A 24,800-nucleotide genomic window follows, 5' to 3' on the forward strand; every position below is an offset into this window, starting at 1 on the left:
GTGTTATTTCATCATTGTCAGAGCATAATTCATCGCATGGCCTGCCATAGAAGTGGCCTTCTCTCTACGATATTGAATCCAGCTAGCGTCAGCCTATGACGCCTTTCTCGCGAAAATCGATATATATGTGACACCCTTTCAAACAAAAAGACATAATCATAGATTATTTCCAAAGCATCTCGCCTCCCTCCACGATTACACAAATACCCATGTCTATCTCAATGATCCAAGCGCCTCTATCGCCCCCCATTGGGCATATGCTCACTCTACCCTTCTGCCCGGCTCCAAGTCCACCCAACTCAACGCAGGCAACAAGAGGATACGAGCAAGCCTCGTCTCTAACAACGAGCGACAGCAAGCAATCACATTGCATCTCCAATAGCCATGAGTCGATGCAGCAAGAACAGTCTGACTCTATCTCCGTCGCTGAACTCGTAGCTGCGCGGGCTCGGTGTCAACGTGCATGTCGCCGTTTCAATAATGCGGGCGAAGTCTCTCGAAGGCAAATGTTGGAGCTCTGGAAAGAGTAAGTACCACCGGGCTACCAGACATATCGAATCTCTAGCTTCACCACGATCCGATCGCTTGTCATCCAAGCTTTGCTGATAGCACCAGCATTCTGAACGACCAGACCCCTCTGCCTCCACCTCAAGAGGACCCTCTGGACGATGATATCCAGCTAGAACATTACCCTTGGATTGAACCTCCCTTTCGAATCGACTATGGACACAACTTGAAAGTGGGGGAGGGGGCCTTTATCAACTTCGATGCAGTCATCATCGACACCAGTTCAATAACAATCGGGGCGCGCACGTTGATTGGCCCTCGGGTCAGTTTGTACAGCGGCACGCATTCGTTAGACCCAGTTGAGCGGAATGGCTTCAAGGGTCCTCAGATCGGAGAAGAAATCCACATTGGAGAGGACTGCTGGCTAGCAGGCAATGTGACGGTCTTGCCTGGAGTGACTATCGGGAAGGGGGCAGTTATTGGAGCCGGCAGTGTGGTCAACAAGGTGAGTTTTGGAAGGGATTGATGAGAATGAAGAGGCCGAACAATGCTGACGCAAGCTGATCGTAGGATGTGCCTGCTTTTCACTTAGCTGTGGGCAATCCGGCGAGAGTGATTCGCAAGATTGAGACTGCCATGAGCGAGTGAATCTCCCTCACACTGTGATTGTTTCCAGACTGTACAGTACTGTACATTGTCATTAGTGTGATTGGGATCTTATGGTCAATGTTGAGCATTCAGCTGGGACGGGTGTTATAAGTACTACGGAATTTGCCACTGTCAGTAGATGATTAGACAATGCAGACTGCATACCGAGGAATAGACTAGACGGCACCAGCATTCCTAGGGACTAAGTGGGGGATATGATATGTTTTGCGACGATCGACGGTCTGGTGGGGACCGGTTAAACGGTCCTTCTCCGGGACCATGCAGCAAGCGAGTCGATAGACTACGTAAGTATTAAAATAGTCTAGGGAAGGGAAGAGAAGGGGGGGGGCTAAAGCTACCCCGCGCTAAGGATCAAAGAGTCAAGTGGAGTATGGGTTCAATTTAAGCTTCACGGGGGCTTTTTAGCTGTGCCTGACCTGTGAGCTGTGTGTCAAGTGTGTTGTTGGCCCTAGAACTGCATCGCCCCTAGCCTAGAATCTAATGCTTTTCCTTTGGACTCTCTCTGCATGACACTTTCAGTCTATCACGCTTGGCTTCAGGTTGATCCGGACAGGGATTCTCATTCCTTGAGCTGCTGGAGAGGTCTCCATCGTAGAGAAGGATTGATTAATGGAGACAGAATGACAATAAATACTTGCATAATCACTTTGAAAGGGAAGTTTGGGGAGGGGTTGGTTCATGACGAGAAAATGATTTAATGGCATGAAGTCTTCGGGTTCAGGGGTCTTCCACTGGGTTTACTACATAGGAAATCCTAAAACATAGGTTATTAACACTCATAGCAACATTTGATGTCATGCTTAAATGAGCTAGTATGGAGTAATAAATTCATAGTCAGGCCAAATGTATCTCCCCCAAATTAAATGATAGTGATGATCACATAAAACAATCAAGAGGATAGCTAATGTCAACTGGCGGGACTGCCGTTGGCCAGAACTCTTTCTCCCCCCTCTCTCCCCTCCTCCTCTAAACCCGCCGAATCGCGGCTCCACCGCAACGTCAGAGCTGCTGCTACTGCTGCTGCTAGTCTAATGCTGCTCACTTCTTCCGCCTTTCACTTCCTCCACTCTGCATTCACCATTCAACTTGTCGCGTTTCCCTTACCTTACCTGTCTTGTTATTCAACCTACCTACTAACTACCTTCATACACCTTCCTCCCCCCCCCCTCCTACCTCGCTCCTCCCCCTCCCATCTTACTTCCGGTTCTTGGGGAAGAAAAAGCAGTCATCCATTCCTTTGTGGCTTGAATGGGTCAACTGAATCAGCTACTTAACTGATAGCTGCCTGCTTTCCATCCTCCCTTCTATCCAAAGAACAAAGTTGGTTCCTCGTTTTATTCCGCTCCTCTAATCTACACTAAGCTCAACCTTACCTTACTTCCCCATCACTCCTTTGGTGCTCATATTCTAAGGAGTCTCTTCAGCCATACCAGAATCTATTTCTTATCAGCTTCTTCATCTTTCCTCCCAACCTCATTCTTCACCTCTAGTCGTTCCATTTCACTACACTTCCTCCAACCCCCGCCTTACTTAACCTTTTCCCTCCTTCCACCAAGCTAAGAAAAATGCTATGGCAGCTGCCCCGCTAGAGACCTCTAGCATCCCGCCCGACACTACCTCAGCCGATACGACGCGTCCCTTTGGTGATTCCATGGAAGATAACGACCCTCACTCTACGCGAAAACGTCCCCGTCTCGACTGTGGAAGTGGAGCATGTGATTCCTGGTCCGTTTCCAACGACACTTCCGCTTCTCAAGTTCCCAACGACATCACCGATGCTCCTGCCACTTTGGGCGAGGAAGCTTCCCCGTCGTCTCGTCCGGCCAGTCGAGTGACCATCAACGTGAAGTCTCCAATTTCTGAAACCATGGCTTCTGCTCCTAGCGATTCGCCGACAAAACAGGCCAATCCCAGCCAACCAACGGCTCCCACCGATGGGGCCGGTGTTGAAGCTCCCGCGGCAATATCCCTGTCGTCGTCGCCTGCGCAGAGTCCGGAAATCGAGGTGGCAGATCTAGAAGATATGGACCAGGATCCCAATACGTCGAGTTGGAAGCCGCTAGGGGAGGCACTGCGGGAACCGGCAACCCCGGAGCTTGTACAGCTCCACGACCATTTGTCTTTGATAGACACATTTCCGAAGCTTCGTCCGGCAACAGAGTCGCGCGAGAGCATGGAAGAGATTAGCGTGGCCCTTGAGAAAGGTACGGCTCTCGCCTGGGCTTGAGTGGAAAAGAAACTCAAACTGAATTCGCCTGCAGGCTCGGACCTCGACACCACAATCTTCAACGCCGTGAAGACGTGGCTAGACGATGTGGTGAACAACCTCAATTCTTTAACATATGCAGTCTTAGTAGAGGACCGCGATGCTTGGGAAGAGGTACCAAGCATGATGAATGGCTTGCTACGCCGGATGTGAGTAGACCTTCCTGTTTTCGTGACTCCTCAAGACGGCCCGAACACAACCTTGGATAAACACTAATACTGTGCAGTCAGGTGCTTGTACCGGAGCAAGGCGAGGCTCTGTGGGCTTGCTTGGAAGAATTCATCCTCAACTATGCCCAGCTGGCCCTCCACATTGTTCGTCTCGATACCATGCTTCTGAACCAGGCTGTCAAGGACCCGAATTTGCAGCCATCAGGACTGTTGTCCAAAGGTTATTTGCCGTCGCTAGGATGGATACTGCAGATCAATCTTATCCCTTTCTTCCGTGCTATGGAGAAGTCCTTTGGCATTGAAGTCCCTAATATGATCACACGTATCAACGATAAACTCGCCTCGCCTCCATATGACATCGTTAAGCGACTGTCCGAGTTCGCGGCTTGCCTCACAAGCTTGGTAACTCAGTGGCCATACTTGTCACAGGCCTTGATCTTAGTCCTCGACATCGTGAATAACCTAGTAGAGTCGGGCGTCGAGCGACGCAAGTACGGGGTTGACGAAGTGCTGATCAATTCCCCCATCTACAGCCGTTCCCTCAAGGCGCTCTATCCTTTGGTTCGAGCTTTTGACGACAAGTATCAATTTCACATCGCCAAGAAGTCTTCTTGGTTGTCCAGCGAAACCAGTGACCCAATGCTTCGCGCTGTCTCGCACACATATCTTAACTTCTGCCTTTGGAGTCGAGAATGGTCGGATCAGATTGTGGATGATCTCTCCATACAGATTCCTGCTGACATCCCACCTGATATCCCACTTGAAGCTCGGGCTTTCGTTGTCTATTATGGTTGGAAATTTGCTGTACTGAAGAAGCATATCATGGACGGGCGGATGGAACTCAGAGTGTACGGCATGGAAACGATGCAGCTCGACCTTGTCACTGTCTTTCGGCAGCATATTCAGCAAAGCCCCGATGGAGTCGATCACCCAGTTGTTCAATACCTGGTGGATTTCTTGAGGCGGAACCGTATGGTGGAATATATTGTTGGCATCGATTCGCATCCGCAGCTGATTAGCAGAAGTGGGAACGTCATCGGATTTTTGGTGGTCACGTCCACGTATACCGACGCTGTTACCGACACGATATGGAAGACGGTAACGGAGAGCCCGGATTCACGAGCGGTGTCTGAGATACTGGGAATGTTGTCGAGAACTTTTCATATGCACGTATCCACGTCGCCTACGTTGCTTTACCTTTGCTCTAAGCTGTTGGAACTCCCGTTGGCTCGCTTCGATGCGCGAATGATCGAATTCTGTGAACAGTTGCTATTCCATATGCGCGAGAAACACAGTGAACGGTATCGCCATGAGCTCATAGGACATGTGGATGCTATTCCGCTACGCCTCTGTGTGCGCCTCATTCGGGAGAGTGCTGCCACTGACGAGCTGTCCGTGGACCACAAGGCCCAGCTTCAGAAATTTGCGGCCCACCAACTGAGTGCTTTTATGGACATTGGTTTGAGTGAGTCTGACAAAATGGAAACTTACGAGCTTTGCGTCCAAGACTTAGCCGAGATGAACGAATTTACGGCTGGCAGTATCCAGGCCCTGAATGCTCTTCTCGCAAATAATGACACTCCGAGCATCCGCAAGCTTGCCGAGGATTTTGATTTGACGCGCTTGGTGATCGCCGAGCTTACGAAAGCAGTGGCCGACCAGCAAATCGATATCGAGGATACTTTCTCTTGGAATGGGTTTCTTTCGCGCATACACCTGCTGTCTCGCATCATCGATAGCGTCCCTGAGTTTATAACAGCAGATCTAAGCGATATCCTGTGGCGTGAGGTCTTGATGTCCAAGTCGCTCGTGCAGCAAGGTAGACGAGTTCTCTGGGACAGGCTATGTACTCTAACACGATGTGTCGCACAAGCGAACCCTTTCATCGAGCGATGCCTCTCCGAGTATCTGCCAAAGCTTTCGCCTGCTGAGGACTACTCGCAAGAGATCCTCTACTTCGCAAAACATGCCGTCAACTATGAGATTCGCTTCCGTCCTCCTCCAGTTGCCGGCGAGAATGAAGTCGTGACCATTCCGGGTATGGAGCGAATCTGGAACATGATTCTGACTGCGCCGCCTGGTACCATCGAAACAGACGCGACCAGCTACGCCATCGAAGTATACCTTGATCATAGTGTGATCAATCGCTCCCCTCGCTCCGCAGTTGAGGCCACTCATATTGCGCTGGTCGATCGCTGTGTCGAACAGCTCAAAACAGCTGCTTCTAATCTGCGCCCTGCACATGCACACAGTGACCGGCCCATGGGAGAGTCGACGGGCACCGCATCTGAGTCTAGTGTCCACCCGGAAGAGCTAAGATTCAGCCGTTCCTTGCTTTTCCTGCGCCAATTTCTCCAAGGTTTGAGAAGCCGCCCTCAATACAGCCCCCCTCGGAATTCAGCGTCCCTCGATCTGCCAACTAAGGTCATCAATGGTGAATTAATCAATATTCGCTATCAAGCTTTCAACGGCGGTACTCAAACCAAGGTAAACTCATTGCAGATTGGGGATCTATCAACCGCTGCGGAGCTCGTTGAAGCTCTAGTACGTGTAACAGGCTTCACCAAGCTGAATACTATATTTGGAGGCCAGCGGATTGATCTCTTTGAGAAACCCGACATCACCTTGCGGGATCTGAAGCTTGGAACTGGCCTCCTTATTGTTCGTCGGGACCCAGAAAGTCGAGAAGTAGCACTTACCGGGCGACGCCAGTCTTTGACTTCGGTGGATTCTGAAGTGCTCAAGCATTTCGATGACCTCTATGATCTTCTGGGTATAGAGGAGCATTTAGCGCGAGAAGTAGGTCTTTTGCTCAGGATATAGCTAGCATCGGCCCTAACTGAATTCTCGTCACAGATTTATGATTTCCTCACCGTGTTTCCGCCACAGGAGAGAGTTTTACAGCTGGTAAAGTCTACTGAGAAGACTGAAGACGACATGTTTCCTATGGACAAGCCCTACTACTTTTTATACTCGGTCCATGCGCTTTCTGTATGTCTGCGCGGGGAGGCTTTGGAGGTGAGGCGAATAATCGTTCCCTGTTAGTATCTGGACGCCACTAAATATGCTTCACAGTCCTCTCCGAATCAAGGCTATGTGTCTCATAGCATCAAAGTTCTTGTTTCCGCCTTAACACGTCCTGCTATGTCAGTTGCTTTCGAAGAAGATGCTACAAAGCTGATGTTCGCCACGCATCTCGTCGAATGCCTACTCTACGCTCTCTTAGTGCAACCGGCTCCTGCTTCTGATACACCATCGGATACACCATTGATCTCAGATCCATCAGCGTTATCCCGGAAACTCCTTGAATGCATAGACGTCGCGCGAAGATTGCCATGCTCTCGTATTCCAGAACACAATGTCTTCAAGTTGATATGCCACTCCTTCGCCATCATCACCGAAGGTTCTGTGCGTGATCTCAATTTCTGGGCCGCAGTCAAACAGTGCACAGAGTTTGACACGCTTCTGATTTCGCTTTTGTTGGACGAAACTCGTCAGCCCATTCGGAAAGGCATTGCAGAGAATATAGCTGTTGTCTGCAGCCCTTCATCGCTGCAGAAGAAGCAGGCCAAGCCTGCTCGTACAGAAAATGAAGAGTCGAACGTCGCTTCGGACTTTAGGAATCCTATCCGTGTGGACATCTTAGCTACGGTCTGGGATGCTTTCACCAAGGCCTTTCCTAGGACCCTGGATCATGCGCCTCACTCCCACGAGTTCTTTGAGGTTGCCTTTCTGGTTTTCCGTTCCGTCGCTGAAAAATCGCCGCAAGATTTGGTATTCAGCCAGTATCTCAAGGAGTGGAGTCAGATTATGCTACGTCATAAAACCGAAGAGTTTGTTGGTCGCGAGCTTGTGGACGACCTGATTCTGGGTTTCTGTCGCCTGCTGAAAACATGCCTCGATCTGGCGAACAATACGGAGACCGCGATAGACACCTTCGATCTTACTGAGCAACTTTTCGACAAGTACCTCTTCCCTGACCTATCGTTGCCGTCAGATGACCCGATTGTTCCCCAGATCCCAGTCATGCACACACCAACCCGCCAGGAGCTGTATTCTATCCTTTGTCAGCTCAGCGAGATCGATAGCAATTATGCTAAACTGGTGGATCGTCTCCTGGATGTCATCCCGCTGGATTACACATACTCCCCTTCGTGGTGCTTTGATCGCTTCAAGCTGATTCGCTCGCCGGAGGGCTATGCAGGACTCAAGAACTTGTCCAATACTTGCTACTTGAACTCTCTCCTTACTCAACTGTTCATGAATGTTGGTTTCCGTGAATTCATGATGCAGCTCGAGCTCGAAGATCCAGAGACCTCACAGACCTTGCTTGATGAGACGAAGAAATTGTTCGCATACATGCAAGAGACGTGGCAAAAAAGTGTCGACTCACAGGGATTCGTTGATACCATCCGCACTTACGACAACGAAGCGATCGATGTTACCGTTCAGATGGACGTCGATGAGTTCTACAACCTATTATTTGACCGATGGGAGGCTCAAATCCCGGGCCCGGAACAGAAAAAGAAATTTCGTTCGTTTTACGGCGGTCAGCTCGTGCAGCAGATAAAGTCAAAGGAATGTCCCCATATTTCCGAGCGTCTCGAGCCATTCTCCGCCATCCAGTGCGAGATCAAGGGCAAAGCAAGCCTTGAAGAGAGCTTGCAGGCCTACGTCGAAGGAGAAATTATGCAGGGAGATAACAAATACTCTTGCACATCTTGCGGTCGTCATGTCGACGCAGTCAAACGGGCTTGTCTGAAAGACGTACCTGACAACCTCATCTTCCATTTGAAGCGCTTTGACTTTGACATGGTGACAATGATGCGAAGCAAAATCAACGACGAGTTCAAATTCCCTGAGCGCATCGACATGAGTCCTTACAATGTCGAATATCTTGCCGATCAGAGCGCAGAGATCAGAGAGGATATGTTCGAACTGGTTGGGGTTCTGGTACACAGCGGCACTGCTGAGTCTGGGCATTATTACTCCTTCATCCGTGAGAGGCCCACGGCGGACAATAGGGGGTCCTGGGTTGAATTTAATGACTCGGACGTCACGCGGTTCGACCACGGCAAAATTCCAGATCAATGCTTTGGCGGTATCAATGACTCTCTTGGATCTTCTTCGATGGGTCAGATGCGGTTCAACAAGGCTTGGAACGCTTACATGCTTTTCTATCAACGCGTTTCGAGTATGGAATCAGCAAGATTGGCATATAAGCCTACAAGGCCTCATCATTCAGTACGGGTTCAATTGCCAACCTCTCTTGCAAACCACATCACCATGGAGAACGAACTATTTATACGGACATACTGTTTGTTGGATCCTTGCCACTCGTTCTTTATTCGGTTTATGCTCTCCTTGCTCCGTGACTCCGAGGACCCTGGGCGTGAGCAGAGGTTGAAATTGGACAGGCAAATGATCGCCGTTGCTCTGGATACCTTCGAGCAATTGTTGTCCCGAACTAGAGACCTTTCCCATCTCGATACATTCGTAGGTGAGATATTGAAAGTCATCGATGATAGTCCGCGAGCCGCTTTCAGGGTCATGCAATGGCTCGTGGAAAAACCGTCGGCGGTCCGCAATTTGATTCTGAAAAGCCCTCATGTTGCTGTCCGGAACAGCACGGTAAGGGTAATCATCTGTGCACTTTCCAAACTCCAAGAAGCTCACCGAAGAGCCGACGCTGGGAGCAAAGAAGAGGAGAGATGGTTGAATAGATATTTGGACGCCTTTGAATCATTGGTAAACACCCTGGACGATCTCTGGACCATGATTCATACGGTGGGCAGGTCGTGGGATGACTACTTCGAGCTCCTACTTCTTCTCGTCAGCTTTGGAGGGGACGAGGCTGGAATAGTCCTCAACAGCGGGTTTCTGCAGAAATGCCTGGAGCTCGTGTGGCTGGACCACGAGGATCTGAAGCGACTTCGTCGTCATTATCTGGCATACTGTAAGCTGTTGGAGAAAGGCCGAAAATTCTCGCATCGGAAGATGATGGATCTTCTGGCGGCGCTGCTGGAACATGTTAACCTCACTGTGCCGCCAAATCCAGACGATCGACGGCGGATATTGTCGGATGGCAGGTACACTCTCACTATCACGGAGAGTGGTCTCGTTCGACCATTGGGGATGAAACAGGAATTACTGGTTCTGCAAAAGATTCTCCAGCAGTACAGCAGTCCTCAAGCGTGCAGAAAAATAGTTGGTGTGTTTATCGATGCGGAGCCCGACGCAGGCCTTCTCGACCCCATTTGCAGAATGTTGGAAGAAGGGCTGAGGCTCTCCCCTGCGGAAACTTGTACTCCCTTCTTGGAAGCGACATTGATTTTCTGCCGTCAGAGCCCCGACAAAGACCGGATCGCTGGTTTGATTGAGTACGTGTCGAAAGGGATCGAGACCATTAACAACAGCGGGGGGAAGGAGCATCTCACCTTTTTCACGAGCGTCATGACCAGCAAAAACGAGCGTATCGGGCTTGATGAGGATTGGTTTATGACGCAGCTCATAGACAAGATTCCGGACTGGGCCCCTACACTGCTTATTTACCCTGAAAGGGCTGTGAGAAACATGACCCTGGAAGTTTTACGCCAGACATTATTCAGTGGTCAAGATGGGAATGGTGAGAACTTGGAAACGCGTCAGGCAGAGGTCGCTAAGGAGCTGGTGGCTGCGAGCATTGAGAGACTTCGCAAGTTGTGTCAGCATGCATCCAGCACGGGTGTTGACACCAAATGTCTTGACTGCATTCGGACGGTTATTGATCACTGCCTTGCCACATACTTCGGTCCTAGCGACGAAGACCAAGAAGAAGTCCGTCGCGCACATGGTGTGTCAAAGCCCGCGGTATACACATGATCTACAATGCTGACACTGACTGTCTAGAATTCATTGCATCATTAGAGGAGGTGTTAGCGGGCCTGCCTGAGGAGGTAGCTTCGGGTAAGTAGTCATTTTTATTAACTCTCCATGTCATCATCTAACACTAGTAACGCTCAGAATCTGATGCATTGTCTGCAGAAGAATGGGAGGACAACTCCGTCATGGCAAGCGATTCAGAGATGGGACCGGTAGCCTCTCCTTGAGTCCCATGTCTCTCCCGCTGCAAAAGGATTTGATGTACCACATATGAGAGACGAATTTACGGTAAACCTTCTTTTGTGTGCTTGTTGTGCTCGTTGCATCTACGGCGTTCCCTTCCAGCTGAGCTTGGCTCTATTAGACACGGGGCGTTTTTTTCTCGTTTAAACTGTTCTGGCTAATGCTGCTTCGATGGCTGGGTAACAGTTGGGTGGGGGGGGTGTGGTTTTTGTTGCTGTCTGTCCTATGGTCTGTGTCTGCTTTGCTTTAGCCGGTTCCAATAGTGCTGTTGCTCTTCTCTCTTTATGTGTCCTGTTGTTTGAGAGTAAGATGGCTATGCCTCACTCGGTGTGATGATTCTTGAAGGGTTGTCTGTTTGCTATCTACCAGATTATCAAACGCAAATGACAGTTTGATGACCGTGAACCTTCCACAAGTAGGTACTGCAGGTGCAGTAGGTTTCTGAGCATACCTACCCTACGTGTAAAAGAAGTGGGGATTCTCAGAGGCAAAGGCGTGCAGGCAGTGTCACATTACGTATGAGGATCAGAGATAACATGCTTGAACCCCATGCACCTATTGTAGAACCCTAGGGTTAGTTACTATTCTCGGTGCAGCTGTCCTCTAGACAAATCAAATCATCGTCATCATCATCATCAACTCATGAAATTCTTGTCGCCTCTCCGATTCCAGTAGTGGTTTCAAGAATTATTGTTTTTTCGTTTCTTTCTAAACTACATAGCTAGGCGCCAGCACCTGTGCAAAGAACATCGAGTTTTGCAGGAAAGTGGAAAGAGGGAGGGGAAGGAATCTATAGACTCAGCGAAGGGGGGGGAAGGGAAGAAGAAAACCAGTGAGCAAAGCTTAGAGATGAGACGAGGAAACGCTTCATACATCCTCAAACTCCTCATCGTCGTCCTCGTCGGATTCCTCCTTCTTGATGTCGGGCTCGACCTTGACTTTCTTGGCGGCGGGACCGCCGCCGTCCGTGGCCGGCGAGGCGACGGAAGTCTGGGTGGCGCTGGCGAAGCTTGAATCTGTGTCGAGCTCGCGTTTAATTCCTGCTGTTGTTTGGGCGGTTGTGGTGGTTATGGTGGTAGATTTGGGCGCACTGGTGGGGCCGACGCTACCAGCACCACCACCACCACCAGCAACGGTGGGGGAGGCGGCGCTGGTAGTTTCGCTGGCGGAGACGCCGCCGACGTCTTCGAATTCCTCGTCGAACTCGTCGTCCTCATCGTCCTCGTCATCCTCGTCGCTGCTGGCGTCCTGCTGGGCCTGCAGGGCCTTCTCGCGCTCCATCTCGGCATAGTAGGCGGCGACTTTATCGTCCAGGCCGTCGACGTCGGGCTTGCGGTCCTCGTCCTCGTCCTTGATGATGGGTTTGATGTCGCCGTCATCGGTTTCGGTCTTCACAAGTGGCAGATTACTCCCGGCGGCGGTGGAGACGGTGGAGTGGGTGTGCCAGACGGGGAGGGCGTTCTGCTTCTCGACGGCGGCCTTGCGGGCGGCCTCGGCGGCCTGCTCGGCGGCGCTCTTCTCCTCGCTGGAGGTCAAGGAGATCTCGAGGGCGGTGGCGTCGGTCTTGGTATTGCCGCGGACGGACTCCGGGTGGTTCTTGGAGGGGACGACGACCGAGGCCCGCGTGGGGTTGGTCTGCTGGTTGCGCACGACGTCGACCTTGTGGTCCCAGGCGGTGTCGAAGTCGTTGGGCGGCACCTCCACGGAGTCGATCTGCTTCAGCAGCTTCAGCATCGGGTCCAGCTGGTTCATCAGCTTGCTGTTCTTCTCGTGGCCCGTCCGGTCGATCCCCTCCGTCCCCTTCACGTCCTCCGTCCGCTCCAGGATCGCCCCGCAGTTCTGGCACTCGAACCCTTCCTCCGAGTACAGGCTCAGCACGTCCAGCTCCGTCCACTCCGCCCCGCACCGCAGGCACACGTACTCCTTGCGCTCCTCGCTGGGCGTGTACTGCGCCTTGATCGTCGACGTGAGTTTCGACACCTTGTACTTGATCGCGTCCACCACCGGGTGCAGCGGGATGTAGTAGTATTCGCGGTTGACGGGGCGGGTCGAGCCGTCGCGGATTTCGGCGCGCGTGCTCCTGTATCGGTTTGATTAGGGTTAGTGTTTTGATTGCTTTCAGTAGGTGCAGTAGGAGAAAGACGAGAATGCGCTATGGAGAGTGGTAAGACGTACACGGAGATCAGCCGGTCCTCGCGCAACTTGGCGCATAACTTGCGGAGGTCTTTCTGTTGCATGCCAAGCAGGAAGGCGAGGTCTTCTGCGTGAAGACTTTTTCTCTCATAATTTCGCAGTCAGTCTTTGTAAGGTGTTTTGTAAGATAGTAAGCTAAGCTTGGTGCAGCATACACTGAGTGGATGAAGAGCGCATCGACCACGAGGATGTGGCGGGTCTCGTAGAAGGCGCGGACCACGCTTCGGATGAGCGTGTTGGCGAGATCCATCGTGTGAGCGTTTGGCGTGACGGCTGGAGGTTCGATTCTTGCAGAGATGGAAGGTAGACGCTCGGGTGTTGGGATGTGGTGGGGATTGGCGCAAAAGTGGTGACTGAGGGAGGGAGGCTATCCGGGCTTAGGCGCGGGTTCGAAGGGTGAGTTGGAGCGAGATGGACATGCTTCTCTGGTTTCTGCGGGGGAGATGTAGACTCGAGGATTGGGGGATAGAGAGTGAAGAAGAATAAGCGCCGGAGTAGTAGAGACACCACCAAAGGGAAGAAAGAAAGAAAGGTTGGAATCAAAGAAAGCGGAGGGGAAAGTGAACAAACGGAGGAGCGTTGGAGATGAAGGAAGAATGAGCGGAGGTTGGCCTTGACGCCTGAGGCACCAAGAATAGAAGCTGTCTCGGAGAGGGATAGCCTGGCTGGCTACTATGACTGGCTGGGCCCGAGAAATCACCCTCCGGAGCGCAAGAAAAGCCCGCCCGCCATGATAATTTCATCTCCATCTCCAATGCCACAACAATTCCTCCACCTCAGCCTCCGCCATTCAACTCTCGGGCTCCCCAAGTCTCCGAGTCTCTCCTATCGATCCATTCCTCGCTCACCCGCCGCGGGTCAACGCTCCATCCCCAAATCCCTCAACAGCCAGCAACAAGTCCGCTTCGAGAGTCGCAGATATCGCAATCACGTCAAAGAGTTCCAACAATGGACAATCACGAAGGAAGATCTACACCAGGATCCGGTGACGCTCGCGAAAATCGTAAAAAAAGGAATCTGGGCCGTTCGGAGTGGAGGTATGTTCTTTTTCTGTTTCGCAAAAAAACAAAGATCTACTGAACTTGTGGAGGTGGGGGGGGAGGCTGCGGCCGCGAAACTTTTTTCAAGCTGACATTTTCATCCACCCAAGCAAGTCGTCAAACGATAGATAAACGCGCTCGCAACGAAGAGGAGCAGGAGGTCAAGCGCCAGAAACTTGAGAATGGCGAGGAGGTGCAGGCGCCCGTCTATGCGACGCAATTCTCCCAGGAGGATATCGAGAATGAGCAACGGCGGCCGAAGAAGAAGGTTGCGGTGTTGATGGGATATTCCGGCACGGGGTATAAGGGCATGCAACTGTAAGGACCTACGCCAGCGGGTAAATAGGTGAAGAGCTGCCAGCTAATGCGCTTTCGTTGCGAAAACAAAGGAGCACCACCGAAAAGACCATCGAGGGCGAATTATTCACGGCTCTCGTCGCCGCCGGCGCTATCTCCAAGGCCAACGCCACGGATCCGAAGAAGTCGTCGCTGGTGCGCTGCGCGCGCACCGACAAGGGCGTGCACGCCGCCGGAAACATCGTGTCGCTGAAGCTGATCGTCGAGGACCCGGACATCATCCAGAAGATCAACGAGAAGCTGAGCCCGCAGATCCGCGTCTGGGACATTCTCGTCACCAACAAGTCATTCAGCAGCTACCAGCTGTGCGACTCGCGCATTTACGAGTACCTGATCCCCACGCACTGCTTCCTGCCGCCCCACCCGGGCACCTTCCTGGGCAAGCAGCTGGTCGAGTTCGCCGAGCAAGAGAACGACATGGAGGGCTACCGCGCGCGCCAGGAAGAAGTCGCCGGGTTCTGGGAGGAAACCGACGAGAAGATCATCCGGCCGATCCTCGAGAACACGCCCGAGGAGATCCGCAAGCTCGTCGAGCAAGCCCTGCACATGAACGATGACCAAGACCCGGAACAAGAACCCACCCCCAAACCATCGGACGAAACCAGCACCACCACAACAACAACCGAAGAACCCTCCGCCGACGAAGCCCGCCGCCAACAGATCATCAGCACGGTGAAGACCATCAAACAAGCCTACCTGAAAGCCAAGCGAGCGTACCGGATCTCGCCGACCCGACTAGCACGCGTGCAGGCCGCGCTGTCGCAGTACGTGGGCACGAACAACTTCTGGAACTACACGATCCAAAAGACGCACAAGGACCCGTCCTCGAAGCGACACATCAAATCGTTCAACGTCTCGGCCTCGTCGCCGCTCCTCATCAACGGCACCGAGTGGCTCAGCCTCAAGGTCCACGGCCAGAGCTTTATGATGCACCAGATCCGCAAGATGGTCGCCATGGCCGCCATGGCCGTGCGCGCCGGCTGCGACCCCGCCCGCCTCATCCCAGAGTCCTACGGTCCCACCAAGATCGCCATCCCCAAGGCCCCCGGGCTGGGCCTGCTCCTCGAGCGGCCCGTGTTCGACGTCTACAACAAGAAGGCCGTCGAGACCAGCAAGCAGCCCATCAACTTCGACAACTACAAGGCCACCATCGACGAGTTCAAGCAGCGCGAGATCTACGACCGCATCTTCCGCGAGGAGGAGGAGACTAATGCGTATGTTTGCCCGTGCCTTGCCCTTGCCTTGCCTTGCCTTGCCCTAAGCAAACCCCTTCCCCTCAAGAGAAAAACCCCCAAGAAAACAAAACAAAAGGCAGAAAGTCCAAAGCTAACACACCCACCGATTCTCCGCTTTCTTCGGCCACCTCGATCACTACTCCTCCAAGGAATTCCTCTACGTCACCTCCGGCGGCATCCCCGCCGCCAAGATCACGCCCGTCCCCGGCGCCGTCGAGGAAGGAACCGCCACCGATGGGAATGCGGTGAAGCAATCGCAGAAGGACGCGTTGGCGCAGATCGAGGATGAGTCGGAGGATGAGGAGGGGGCGACCAAGGCGAATATCGACCAGAGTGGTTGAGTTTTGATTTGGGTGTTTGGCCCAAGGAAGGAGCTTACGTGGGGCTCGAAAGGTTGGAAGGGTTTGAGAGGAGTAGATGTAGACGCTTGTCGAAAAAAAAGATAAAGAATGAATGAAACAATATATATATATATATATATATATGTCTTTTTCTGCTTCTCTACTAGGAATTCGGAGTTAGATATATATACAGAATAGAATGTAAAGGATGTGCGGAAGCCCATCGTACTACCAAACGTAGAACTAACTGTATATAATACCTTTGGTTGCTCTATCGGCGTGTGTATGACGCCCGAGGTCATCGGGTGGCATGACGTGATAACGGAACTGCGACTATGTATGTAACCACCGCGAACTCTTGCAGGTTTCTACCTTCCTCACCGATTCTATGATTCTCAAAAGAATCACATGTTCCTCTCTGGGCCAGTGAATCTATCAGCATATTATCAGCATTCAACATGCTCATCGGAAATGCCACGCGGACACAAGCGACTGTTCTTTCCAAGTCTTACATAGGCAAAACCACACCCAAGAGAACAATATATTACCGCATTATGATACATGAAAAGATCAAGATTCATTATGAACTTGTGAAGGAAAGACGCTATGTATCAAGTACGGCACCGCAAGGACAAAAACAAGAGCGTCAACGCTGAATGCACAAGGAGATTTTGAAAGGGTCAAAGGCTATCAGATAAGAAGCAGAAAAATGCAGCAGCGCAGGCTTTGGACTCCGACACCAGGAAGATAAGCACAAGAACGACAATGAATAAACAAGCAGATTTGAATGGGACAGATCGCAAGAATACACAACAAAAATGCAGAACGTACAAGCTGAGCAGCGCAACTCGCACTGCTCCTACCACTCACTCACTCACGCACGCGTCTAGAACATCAAGGACCGGGTCTTCTGTCGTCGAGCATCCGCACCGCGAACGTCCGGCTGAGATTGGGTGTGCTTGTGTCGAGGTTTGGAAGCCGAGGTCGGCGCCGGCGCCGTTGGCATCGGAATGGACGAGGTGGGTTTGGCAGGAGGCGGAGGAGGAATTTGGCTGAGACGATGTCCGGCAGCAGAAGGAGCAGGAGGAGCAGGAGCAGGAGCAGTAGGGGCAGCAGGAGCGGAAGCAGCAGGGGCGGCAGCGGTGGTGGACTCCCGTTTCGCTTTCATACTCCGCTCCCGCTTAAGGACCATCTCGGTCCAGAGCTTAGCCTGGCTGCTTCCCGAAGATCCTTTGCCCACCGCATCGGCCAGGACCTTCATCCATCCGTCCTTGTCGACCGCACTGTCAGCGTAGAAATCAATCACTTCGCCGTTGCCGAAGCGAATACGGAAGCCTTCCTCCACGAACATGTAACCTTCCTCTTCCTCAGCAAACGCAGATTTTCGACGGCCACCACCCCGGGTGGTGGTCTCTTTCTGCATCAGCGAAGATCGGTCATCAATCAACTTGACTGCCTTCGAAAGGTTGATCGTGGCACGTGGTTGACGGGTGGTCTCGTGGTAGGCGGTCAATTTGGATCCCTGAAGCTTGAAGAAGCGACGACGCCAGTACTATACATGCCATCGACATCAGCAAAAGCCACACCTGGTGCGTCTCAAAGGGAACTTACCGGGCAGTCGCCACCCTGCTGTGACAGAAATCCCTCGAAACTACGAGCAGAGACACTCTCCGCCTCACGCATTTCCCGGATGCAGGCGTTCATGCTCTTGGGCATATCCTCCTCCTTGGCACCCTTGGGCTTGGGGACAAACAACAGCTGGAGCTCCAGCTTACCAATCTTGTAAGGAGGTCTTCGCTGAGAAGTCGTACTCGTCGTACTCTTCTTGCTCTTGACACTGCTTGGCTGCTCTTCAACCGCCCATTCATTGAAGCACGCAATATCAACATTGTAAGGCCGACCATAGGCGTGTTTCTCGTGATCACTAAGAGAAACATATGCGCGCGCAAAGCTGCCATCTCTGGCGACCAAAGTCCTCAATCGTTCCCACACAGGAGCGTTGATATCTTTGGCTTTGTTTTGCTGGGTGGCAAGTTGCTGCTTCATCTCGAGCTCCTTGCGCTTGCGCGGAGAAGCAAACACACGGCTAAATGTGGAAGTCTTGGGGCGACTAGGCGAGGCAGTAGGGGCAGGCTCCTGCACTCGGAACTTGTCCTCATCCACCTTCATTTGCAAGGTCAACTGGAACTCAAGGTCCTGTTGGACAATGAGCTCGAATTCCTGGCCAATGGGCGCTGTCTTGCCTAGTTCCAACCAAGAGGTGGTGACGCAATGCAGGCCGTTGTCCAAAGTAAGGGCAAAGTACGATCTCTCACCTACAGTCTGGTTAGCGGCGAATGAACCACAAAACTAATCGCAAGCTTCAATACTTACCTCGTGGCAGAGGCAGATCGAGGTATTTCATCCCAACAACCTTGACGAAGAGACGGCCTCGCTCTTCACCCTCCTCGAGAGCGCCATTGAGAGCAGGCTCCGCCTCCTCGATCATGGTTGCCGGCTCCTGGACGCTGCTTTGCTGGCCTGGGAGCGGCGGTACCGGGCCTGACGTAGCCTTCTTTCGAACGACTCCGCTGGCCGTTCTCATACTCGCCCGACGAGTTTGACCGTTCCAGGGTACAGTGGTCCAAGTCTGCTGGCTGGCCTTACGCGGCGTGGGCGCAGCGCGTGTGGCTCGAGATTCAGCCGGATCTTCTCCTGGAGTCGGCACAGTGTCGTCCTCCGTGCTGCTGCTCGCAATGATAACCTTGGTATTGTGCCGCATAAGATAACCTCTCTGTTTGGGGCAATTGTCATTAGTCCGCTGTCTCGAACTCAAGAACGGGGGGGCTGGTCCATGCTTGGGTGCTTCCTGGCCGTGGAGACGCAGCTGGGAGAGGGAATGTTCAAACGCCACCTTTTGAGATTCAATGACCCTATCGAATTCTTTGTCCAATCCAAATCCAAGACTCTCTTCTTCCTGGATGCTGAACGGAATGTCCAGCTTTACAAGACTACTCTGTCTTTGATTCTCCTGCACGGGTGGAGGTAGTGACGGCACGGCATCACCGGGTGCTGACGCCTGGGATTCGTTGGATTCCTGTTTTGTAAGGTATGGCATTGGCGGTGGCACCTGTCCGCTAACCTTCCGGCGAGTGGCTGCCATCTGTTCCATATCGGCTGGGGTCAGTGAGGGACGCGTCTTGAGGCGAGTTCCTGGTGCTTTGACTGTGGCAATCGGTTCCGGAACACTCTCGTCTGGCGAGACCTCGCGATCGCTCTGCTCGTCAGCCACAGGGTGTCGAACGACAGAATCAGGGGTAGAAGGCTCCGATAATTGATTCTGGCTATCCGGCGTCGATGGGCGCTGGAGTGACTCCCGCATGGCGGCCATCTTATCAGCAGACCTTTCCTCGCTGATGGTAGATACTTGCGACTCATCAAGTGATTCATCGACTGACTCATCAATCAGCTCATTAGCCGTCTCATCAGCTGGGGCATCAACAGTAACATTGACCGGCGTCTCTTGTGTCTGCACGGTAGCAAGTGGTGTGGATTGCCGGTCATCAAAGTCGTGCGAGTCATCCTCCTCCAGCACGGACACCTCTTCCGGAGGTTGGCTGGAGTAACGACTTTCGTCATCATCCACCTTATCCTTTAAGCTTTGCGAAGAGGACTGCTCCGAGTTTACGTTCTCATAGTATTCTGGAATGTCATAAAGAGAATCATCATGCTCTTCGGGCTTGATGATCACACTGCTGGTCTCATCGTCATCGTCGTCGTCATAGTCGTGGCTATCATCATGATCGTGCTCCATGGAAGGAATTGGGACGTCCGGGTCATAATCGAAGTAATGGTTGGGGCTAGACTCCGCCTGAGAAGCATCTTCAAAGGAGTCATCCAGGAAGCTCTCGCTCTTACGCAGATCTCGGAGAATCGAATCCCTCGAGATGCGCGGAGGGGTGTAAACATCTGCGTCGTCCTCCGCTGCAGTATCTGTTTCCTGAGTGGCAGGGGCCTCCTTGACTGCAGTCTGCTCCTGTGGCTCCTCGGGAAGAGCCTTGGGTGTCTCCGGGCCATCCAGTTCGATTTCCTCAGTTATCGGCTCCTTCTTCTCAATCATCATCAGACGCAGCCTCTCTTCCAGGGACATATGGCCGTGATTCCGTTCCGTGATGTCGGATTTGCTGTAAGATGCGGGGGCTGGTGGAGAAGGCAGAACGCGCTGGTTCCCACTTCCAAGCTCAAAAGCGGCCGTCATCTTTCCCGGCGATCCACGCTGAGGGAATTGAGGCCGGTTAGTGGGAGGGAGAGGAGGAAGGGGACGGCGATCAACATTTGAATCCAGTGACTCCACCCGGGCATGCTGCACGGGATGCTCTTGCTGGGAGGACGGGCGGGGGATGGGGCTATGGTCTTCGTCATCCTCGGTGAACTGGCCCTCCCCCTCTTCGACCAGTTCGTCATTCGCAGATTCAGGGCTCATATAGCGCCAGTCCTCCGGCAGCACCACTGGTGTTTTCTCGAGGTCTTCCAGGGATGCGTCGAAGCTGTCGTCGCGCTCGAGCGAGGATTCCCGATCGAAGCTGATATCGTTCTCATTTTCCTCGGAGTCATAGCTACCTTCGCGGGAGTCGGAGGCAACGGAGGATGGATCCGGAGTTGTCATCTCATATTCGTTCACCTGAGGAGGAGCCGCATCGAATGTCACGCTTTTAGCATGTCGACTACCGTCGATGTCCGACCAGATCTCGTTCTCGGGGTCGAAAGCAGCGTCCTTACCACCGAATCGACTAGCCCGAGACAGCGAGGATTTTGCCGGGGCAACCTGGTCCTTGCTCGGGGAAGGGGGCCGCGGGCCGACCGGGTTGGTGTCCTGGGGGTCGGGCTGCTGTGCTGGTGGTGCGTTCTGCGCTTGCCTCTGGGATGACCGATTGAGGGCCAACGGCCGCTGTGGAACATAGACTTGCGTGGGGTCATACTCTGCATTGTGGTCGCGGAACATGTTGTTATTCTTGACCCTGGAGGCGCGCTTCAGGTTTTCCAAAGACGGGCGCTTGGAGGGAGTATATGTTGAGGCATCAGGATCATAGAGGTTCTGGTTCTCTGAGCTTCTATGGAAGGGAGATGCTGATTCGCGACCCTGCCAGAAAAGACGCGGTGACGCTGGTGCCTCATAGGGCGACGCATCGTGTGTTTTCACCATCTGCAGTTGGTTGGTCAGCCCAGCGCGCCCATCACCGACTCGCGGGAGCCACGCACCTTAGTGGTTTGGTTCCAGCTGGGGGAGTTTCTGCGTTGAGCCATTGGGCTCACTTCTGATAGCGGACTTTGCCCGGGATTGCTGGTCATCTTGGTGGAAACCCACAATCAGAGGCGTAGATATGGAATGCAGCAGGAACGAGGCGCCGGGAGGGAAAAACAACGCTGGCAGCTGAATCAGCAACTGTCCATGCAACACCACCTAGCAATGCAAGGTCGCTGCAACGAGGTTTCATCCCTTGCGGGATGAAGAACGCGCTCAGAACTGGAGCGGCCTACGATTGGGGACGGGGACGGGGACCGGGGGGGGAGGAGAAGCACCCACACACACAGAGAGAGACGCGCTGATAAGCCGAAGACAAGAAGAAACGGCCAGCAAATCCAGGAATGAAGGGAGAACGATGGCGTCGCGATTACTTCAAAAAGGCGTTTGCACAGCACATGGGGAAATGGTGGTAATGGAGGAAATGAAGAATAAGATTGCGTCACCCAATGCAGCCAATTCGTCAAGTGTCTTGTCGCGATTCGCGATCAAACGAAGGAAGTAGTAAGAAGTATACTGTAAAATGTAACCTGTAACCTGTAACCTGTAACTTAACAACAATCAACAAGCCAAGGCTGATGGGATGCGATAAGAGAAAGAAGAACACAGGCCAATCCACCAAACGAACCAACGAGAGGAAGACAGAAAGAAAGGCAGTGAATACTTTGGTTGCTCGCTGGGATGAAAGTAGAAAGTAGAAAGTAGAAAATAGAAAGTAGAAGCAAGAAGAAAGAAGAAGAGAGAAAATCAAAACACAACGAAACCGAGAAGAAGAGGAACGTGTTTTGCCCGATAAATAATAAGTAGGTAAGGTAGGCACGGGGCAGCAGTCAAGATCCCGATCGATTGATTGACTGATTGACTGATTGATTGACGGGGGCTGGGTTGATCAATACTCAAATCAACTCAACTCAACTCAACTCAACTCAACTCGAGATCTTGGAAAGTTGGACGGGCAAAGAGTGGAAAAGCGGAAGCAGTGACTGCAGTGACTGCGTAAACTGCAGTGACTGCAGGGGAGGAGGGGATGTCGACGTCTGGTTCAGTGACGGCAGTTTCTATGGCAACTCCACAATAAAGCCTTGAGCCTTGGTTTGCCTTGATGGGAGGTGGAAAGAGTGGGGTTTCAGTTTCAGCTGAGGGACTCGACCGGGTAAAAGCAGCCACAGCCCAGTTGGCAGGCCCACGAGCGGTCGGGGGAAAAACAACTACGTAGTTGGGTGCCTGGCAGCCTGGCGGCCTGGGGCACAACCTGTCACGATCGCCCTAGTCTCAATTCAGTCCTAGCGCTCGGATCAACTGACCTGGTCCAAGCGCCTTCCCGATTCGGTTGGAGCCTGCTGAATCTTCTCCGCCACTCACTCACTCACTCACTCAGTTACCTTGCTCCGCTGCAGTTCTCCATCCTCATTCTTGCAGCTTCGGGTCAATTCGACCGACTCGTGCTCTCCACCTTTCCCCTTTCCCTCTCTCTTTCTCCCTTTCTCTTCATCTCCTCCCTCTTTCCTGCGTCTACTCAAATTCCTCCCTTCCTCCCTCCCTCTCCTCCCTCAGGATGAATCGTCTTGGCCGTTCATCTCTGCCACTCCGGCCCAGAGTATGTCTGCTCTGTCAAACCCGAACCACCATACCCTCCATTTCCTCCACCCTCTCGCCCTTCACCGGATGGCAGGCCATCCGCGGTATCGGACGGAGACCAGAACGACGCGGAAAGAAGAGTCGCCATGCCCTGTCCTCGGACGTGTCTCGAACCTCACTAGCTCCTCGCGCGTCGCGGGAGAGAAAGGGACCCTGGGGCGGCACAAACATCACCCAGGTGCCTGAGGAGCTATCCTCCCGTTTCCAGACGAGGGACAGCCGGGGGAACAGCCGGGGAGACAGAGATCCCAGGAAGGATGGTGGTAAGGACAAGGGTAGCAAACCTGAGAGCCCTCTATACAAGGCATTGAAGATGCAGACCGCATTGGCGCCGGTGTCCTACGCCCAGCGCACCAAGGTCAAGGAGAGAATCGCCGAGATCACCAGCTTCGATCATTTCCCGCTCATGTCGGTCGTCCACCACTCGATCTCCTCCCAGGCGCTCCCCGGGCTGACGGATCTCATGCCCACCCCGATCCAGCGGGTTGCGATCCCCGAACTCCTCAAGGACCCGCTCCCGCCACTGGGCGCGCCGCCGAGCAGCGACCCCAAATACGAACAGTACCTCCTGGCCGCGGAGACCGGTTCCGGCAAGACCCTGGCATACCTGATCCCGCTGCTGGACAACTTCAAGCGCCTGGAGGCGGCGGAGGCGGCCCACGAGAAGAAAGAGGAGGAGGCCAAGCAGCGCGAAAAGGAGCGGGAGCTGAAAACGAAGAACCGGGCGTTCGACATCGCGCCCGAGGAGCCCCCGCTGTCGAACGCGGCCCGGCCGCGCATGGTGATCCTGGTGCCGACCTCCGAGCTGGCCTTCCAGGTGGGCGACAAGCTCAAGGCCTTCTCGCACACGGTCAAGTTCCGGTCCGCGGTGCTGGCCTCCAACCTGACGCCGCGGCGGATCAAGAACGGCCTGTTCAACGAGAAGGGGGTCGACATCATCGTGACGACGCCGCACCTGCTGGCCTCGATCGCGGAGAAGGAGCCGTACGTGCTGAGCCGCGTCAACTACATGGTGCTCGACGAGGCCGACAGTCTCATGGACAAGTCCTTCTCGCCCATCCTCAACGAGATCATCAGCAAGGCCACCCCCTCCCTCCACAAGCTCGTCCTCTGCTCCGCCACCATCCCGCGCGGCATGGACGCCACCCTGCGCAAGCGTTGGCCCGACATCAAGCGCCTGACCACCCCGAGTTTGCACGCCATCCCGCGCCGCGTCCAGCTGGGCGTGATCGACGTCCAGAAACCCCCCTACAACGGCAACCGCCCGCTCGCCTGCGCCGACATCATCTGGTCCATCGGCAAGGCCGGCGACTCCGGCGGCGACGACCTGGGGCCCGGCCAGGCCCGCTCGCAGGACAAGCGCATCCTGGTGTTCGTCAACCGCCGCGAGGACGCCACCGAGGTCGCGCAGTTCCTGAAGAGCAAGGGCATCGACGCCAAGGCCTTCACCCGCGACGTCACCGACCGCAAGGAGCGCGAGATCCTGGCCCCCTTCACCGACTGGGCGCCGCCCATGACCGCCGCCCAGGTCCTGGAGGCGATGGAGACCGAGAAGAAGCGCCGCCGCGAGGACCGCTCCATCCCCTTCGTCAACGCCGGCGGCGACCCGTACGCCGGCCCGCCGCCCGAGAAGCGCCTCGAGAACGTCCAGGTCCTGGTGTCGACGGACATCGCCTCGCGCGGCGTCGACACCCTCGCCGTCAAGACCGTGGTGCTGTACGACGTGCCCCGCACCACCATCGACTTCATCCACCGGCTGGGCCGCCTCGGCCGCATGGGCAAGCGCGGCCGCGCCGTCGTCCTGGTCGGCAAGAACGACCGCAAGGATGTCGTCAAGGAGGTCCGCGAGGCCATGTTCCGCGGCCAGGCCTTGATCTAGGCCGCCTGCATCTTGCAACCCTCGACTTGACCCTTCTCAAAAACTGTATAATCTCTCTTCCATCAACTCCCTCCGATAACTCTGTACCTTACGACTACTCCGGCGTTTCTTTATTTCTCA

At 53.6% G+C, this 24,800-nt stretch overlaps 6 protein-coding genes across 6 annotated transcripts; 4 read left to right on the forward strand and 2 right to left on the reverse strand.

The window, feature by feature from the left end:
- The first annotated feature begins 108 nt into the window (after positions 1 to 108).
- ASPACDRAFT_111173 (sugar O-acetyltransferase) lies at positions 109 to 1,431 on the forward strand. Its single transcript, XM_020195520.1, has 2 exons — positions 109 to 526; positions 616 to 1,431. Exons 1-2 carry the CDS (start codon positions 210 to 212, stop codon positions 1,031 to 1,033), a joined length of 735 nt encoding a protein of 244 aa, XP_020059741.1. The 5' UTR covers positions 109 to 209; the 3' UTR covers positions 1,034 to 1,431.
- Positions 1,432 to 2,444: 1,013 nt separating this feature from the next.
- On the forward strand, positions 2,445 to 11,119 carry ASPACDRAFT_111175 (putative ubiquitin C-terminal hydrolase). The gene is made up of 7 exons (XM_020195521.1): positions 2,445 to 3,380; positions 3,438 to 3,591; positions 3,669 to 6,411; positions 6,469 to 6,630; positions 6,688 to 10,444; positions 10,501 to 10,557; positions 10,636 to 11,119. The coding sequence occupies exons 1-7, from the start codon at positions 2,747 to 2,749 to the stop codon at positions 10,698 to 10,700; spliced, it is 7,572 nt and encodes a 2,523-aa protein (XP_020059742.1). The 5' UTR covers positions 2,445 to 2,746; the 3' UTR covers positions 10,701 to 11,119.
- Positions 11,120 to 11,365: 246 nt separating this feature from the next.
- On the reverse strand, positions 11,366 to 13,455 carry ASPACDRAFT_1862702 (putative transcription factor TFIIE complex alpha subunit). Its single transcript, XM_020197800.1, has 3 exons — positions 13,065 to 13,455; positions 12,892 to 12,987; positions 11,366 to 12,796 (listed from the first exon to the last, which is right to left on the reverse strand). The coding sequence occupies exons 1-3, from the start codon at positions 13,157 to 13,159 to the stop codon at positions 11,584 to 11,586; spliced, it is 1,404 nt and encodes a 467-aa protein (XP_020059743.1). The 5' UTR covers positions 13,160 to 13,455; the 3' UTR covers positions 11,366 to 11,583.
- A 134-nt stretch (positions 13,456 to 13,589) lies between these two features.
- Positions 13,590 to 15,974, forward strand: ASPACDRAFT_111179 (pseudouridine synthase PUS2). The gene is made up of 4 exons (XM_020195522.1): positions 13,590 to 13,946; positions 14,064 to 14,267; positions 14,339 to 15,520; positions 15,648 to 15,974. The coding sequence occupies exons 1-4, from the start codon at positions 13,858 to 13,860 to the stop codon at positions 15,880 to 15,882; spliced, it is 1,710 nt and encodes a 569-aa protein (XP_020059744.1). The 5' UTR covers positions 13,590 to 13,857; the 3' UTR covers positions 15,883 to 15,974.
- Positions 15,975 to 16,768: 794 nt separating this feature from the next.
- Positions 16,769 to 21,064, reverse strand: bud4 (putative GTP binding protein (Bud4); the record flags this gene model as incomplete). Its single annotated transcript, XM_020199157.1, has 5 exons — positions 16,769 to 16,934; positions 17,034 to 17,434; positions 17,494 to 18,197; positions 18,256 to 19,318; positions 19,376 to 21,064. 5 exons carry the CDS (start codon positions 21,062 to 21,064, stop codon positions 16,769 to 16,771), a joined length of 4,023 nt encoding a protein of 1,340 aa, XP_020059745.1.
- A 1,654-nt stretch (positions 21,065 to 22,718) lies between these two features.
- On the forward strand, positions 22,719 to 24,680 carry mrh4 (ATP-dependent RNA helicase MRH4; the record flags this gene model as incomplete). Its single annotated transcript, XM_020202261.1, has 1 exon — positions 22,719 to 24,680. One exon carries the CDS (start codon positions 22,719 to 22,721, stop codon positions 24,678 to 24,680), a length of 1,962 nt encoding a protein of 653 aa, XP_020059746.1.
- Between the last annotated feature and the right edge of the window lie 120 nt (positions 24,681 to 24,800).

The sequence above is a fragment of the Aspergillus aculeatus genome, assembly GCF_001890905.1.
Source record: "Aspergillus aculeatus ATCC 16872 unplaced genomic scaffold ASPACscaffold_2, whole genome shotgun sequence".
NCBI lineage: Eukaryota > Fungi > Ascomycota > Eurotiomycetes > Eurotiales > Aspergillaceae > Aspergillus > Aspergillus aculeatus.

What these genes read in the sequence shown, in the direction of transcription:
- ASPACDRAFT_111173 (XM_020195520.1), top strand. Translation starts at nt 210, where the DNA reads ATGTCTATCTCAATGATCCAAGCGCCTCTATCGCCCCCCATTGGGCAT. An exon ending in ATGTTGGAGCTCTGGAAAGA is followed by an intron (nt 527 to 615) that starts GTAAGTACCACC and finishes TGATAGCACCAG; the next exon opens with CATTCTGAACGACCAGACCC.
- ASPACDRAFT_111175 (XM_020195521.1), top strand. Translation starts at nt 2,747, where the DNA reads ATGGCAGCTGCCCCGCTAGAGACCTCTAGCATCCCGCCCGACACTACC. An exon ending in AGGAGCATTTAGCGCGAGAA is followed by an intron (nt 6,412 to 6,468) that starts GTAGGTCTTTTG and finishes TTCTCGTCACAG; the next exon opens with ATTTATGATTTCCTCACCGT. An exon ending in TGCGCGGGGAGGCTTTGGAG is followed by an intron (nt 6,631 to 6,687) that starts GTGAGGCGAATA and finishes TATGCTTCACAG; the next exon opens with TCCTCTCCGAATCAAGGCTA.
- ASPACDRAFT_1862702 (XM_020197800.1), bottom strand. Translation starts at nt 13,159, where the DNA reads ATGGATCTCGCCAACACGCTCATCCGAAGCGTGGTCCGCGCCTTCTAC. An exon ending in GCGCTCTTCATCCACTCAGT is followed by an intron (nt 12,988 to 13,064) that starts GTATGCTGCACC and finishes TGAGAGAAAAAG; the next exon opens with TCTTCACGCAGAAGACCTCG. An exon ending in GAGGACCGGCTGATCTCCGT is followed by an intron (nt 12,797 to 12,891) that starts GTACGTCTTACC and finishes AAACCGATACAG; the next exon opens with GAGCACGCGCGCCGAAATCC.
- ASPACDRAFT_111179 (XM_020195522.1), top strand. Translation starts at nt 13,858, where the DNA reads ATGGACAATCACGAAGGAAGATCTACACCAGGATCCGGTGACGCTCGC. An exon ending in GGGTATAAGGGCATGCAACT is followed by an intron (nt 14,268 to 14,338) that starts GTAAGGACCTAC and finishes GCGAAAACAAAG; the next exon opens with GAGCACCACCGAAAAGACCA. An exon ending in GAGGAGGAGGAGACTAATGC is followed by an intron (nt 15,521 to 15,647) that starts GTATGTTTGCCC and finishes ACACACCCACCG; the next exon opens with ATTCTCCGCTTTCTTCGGCC.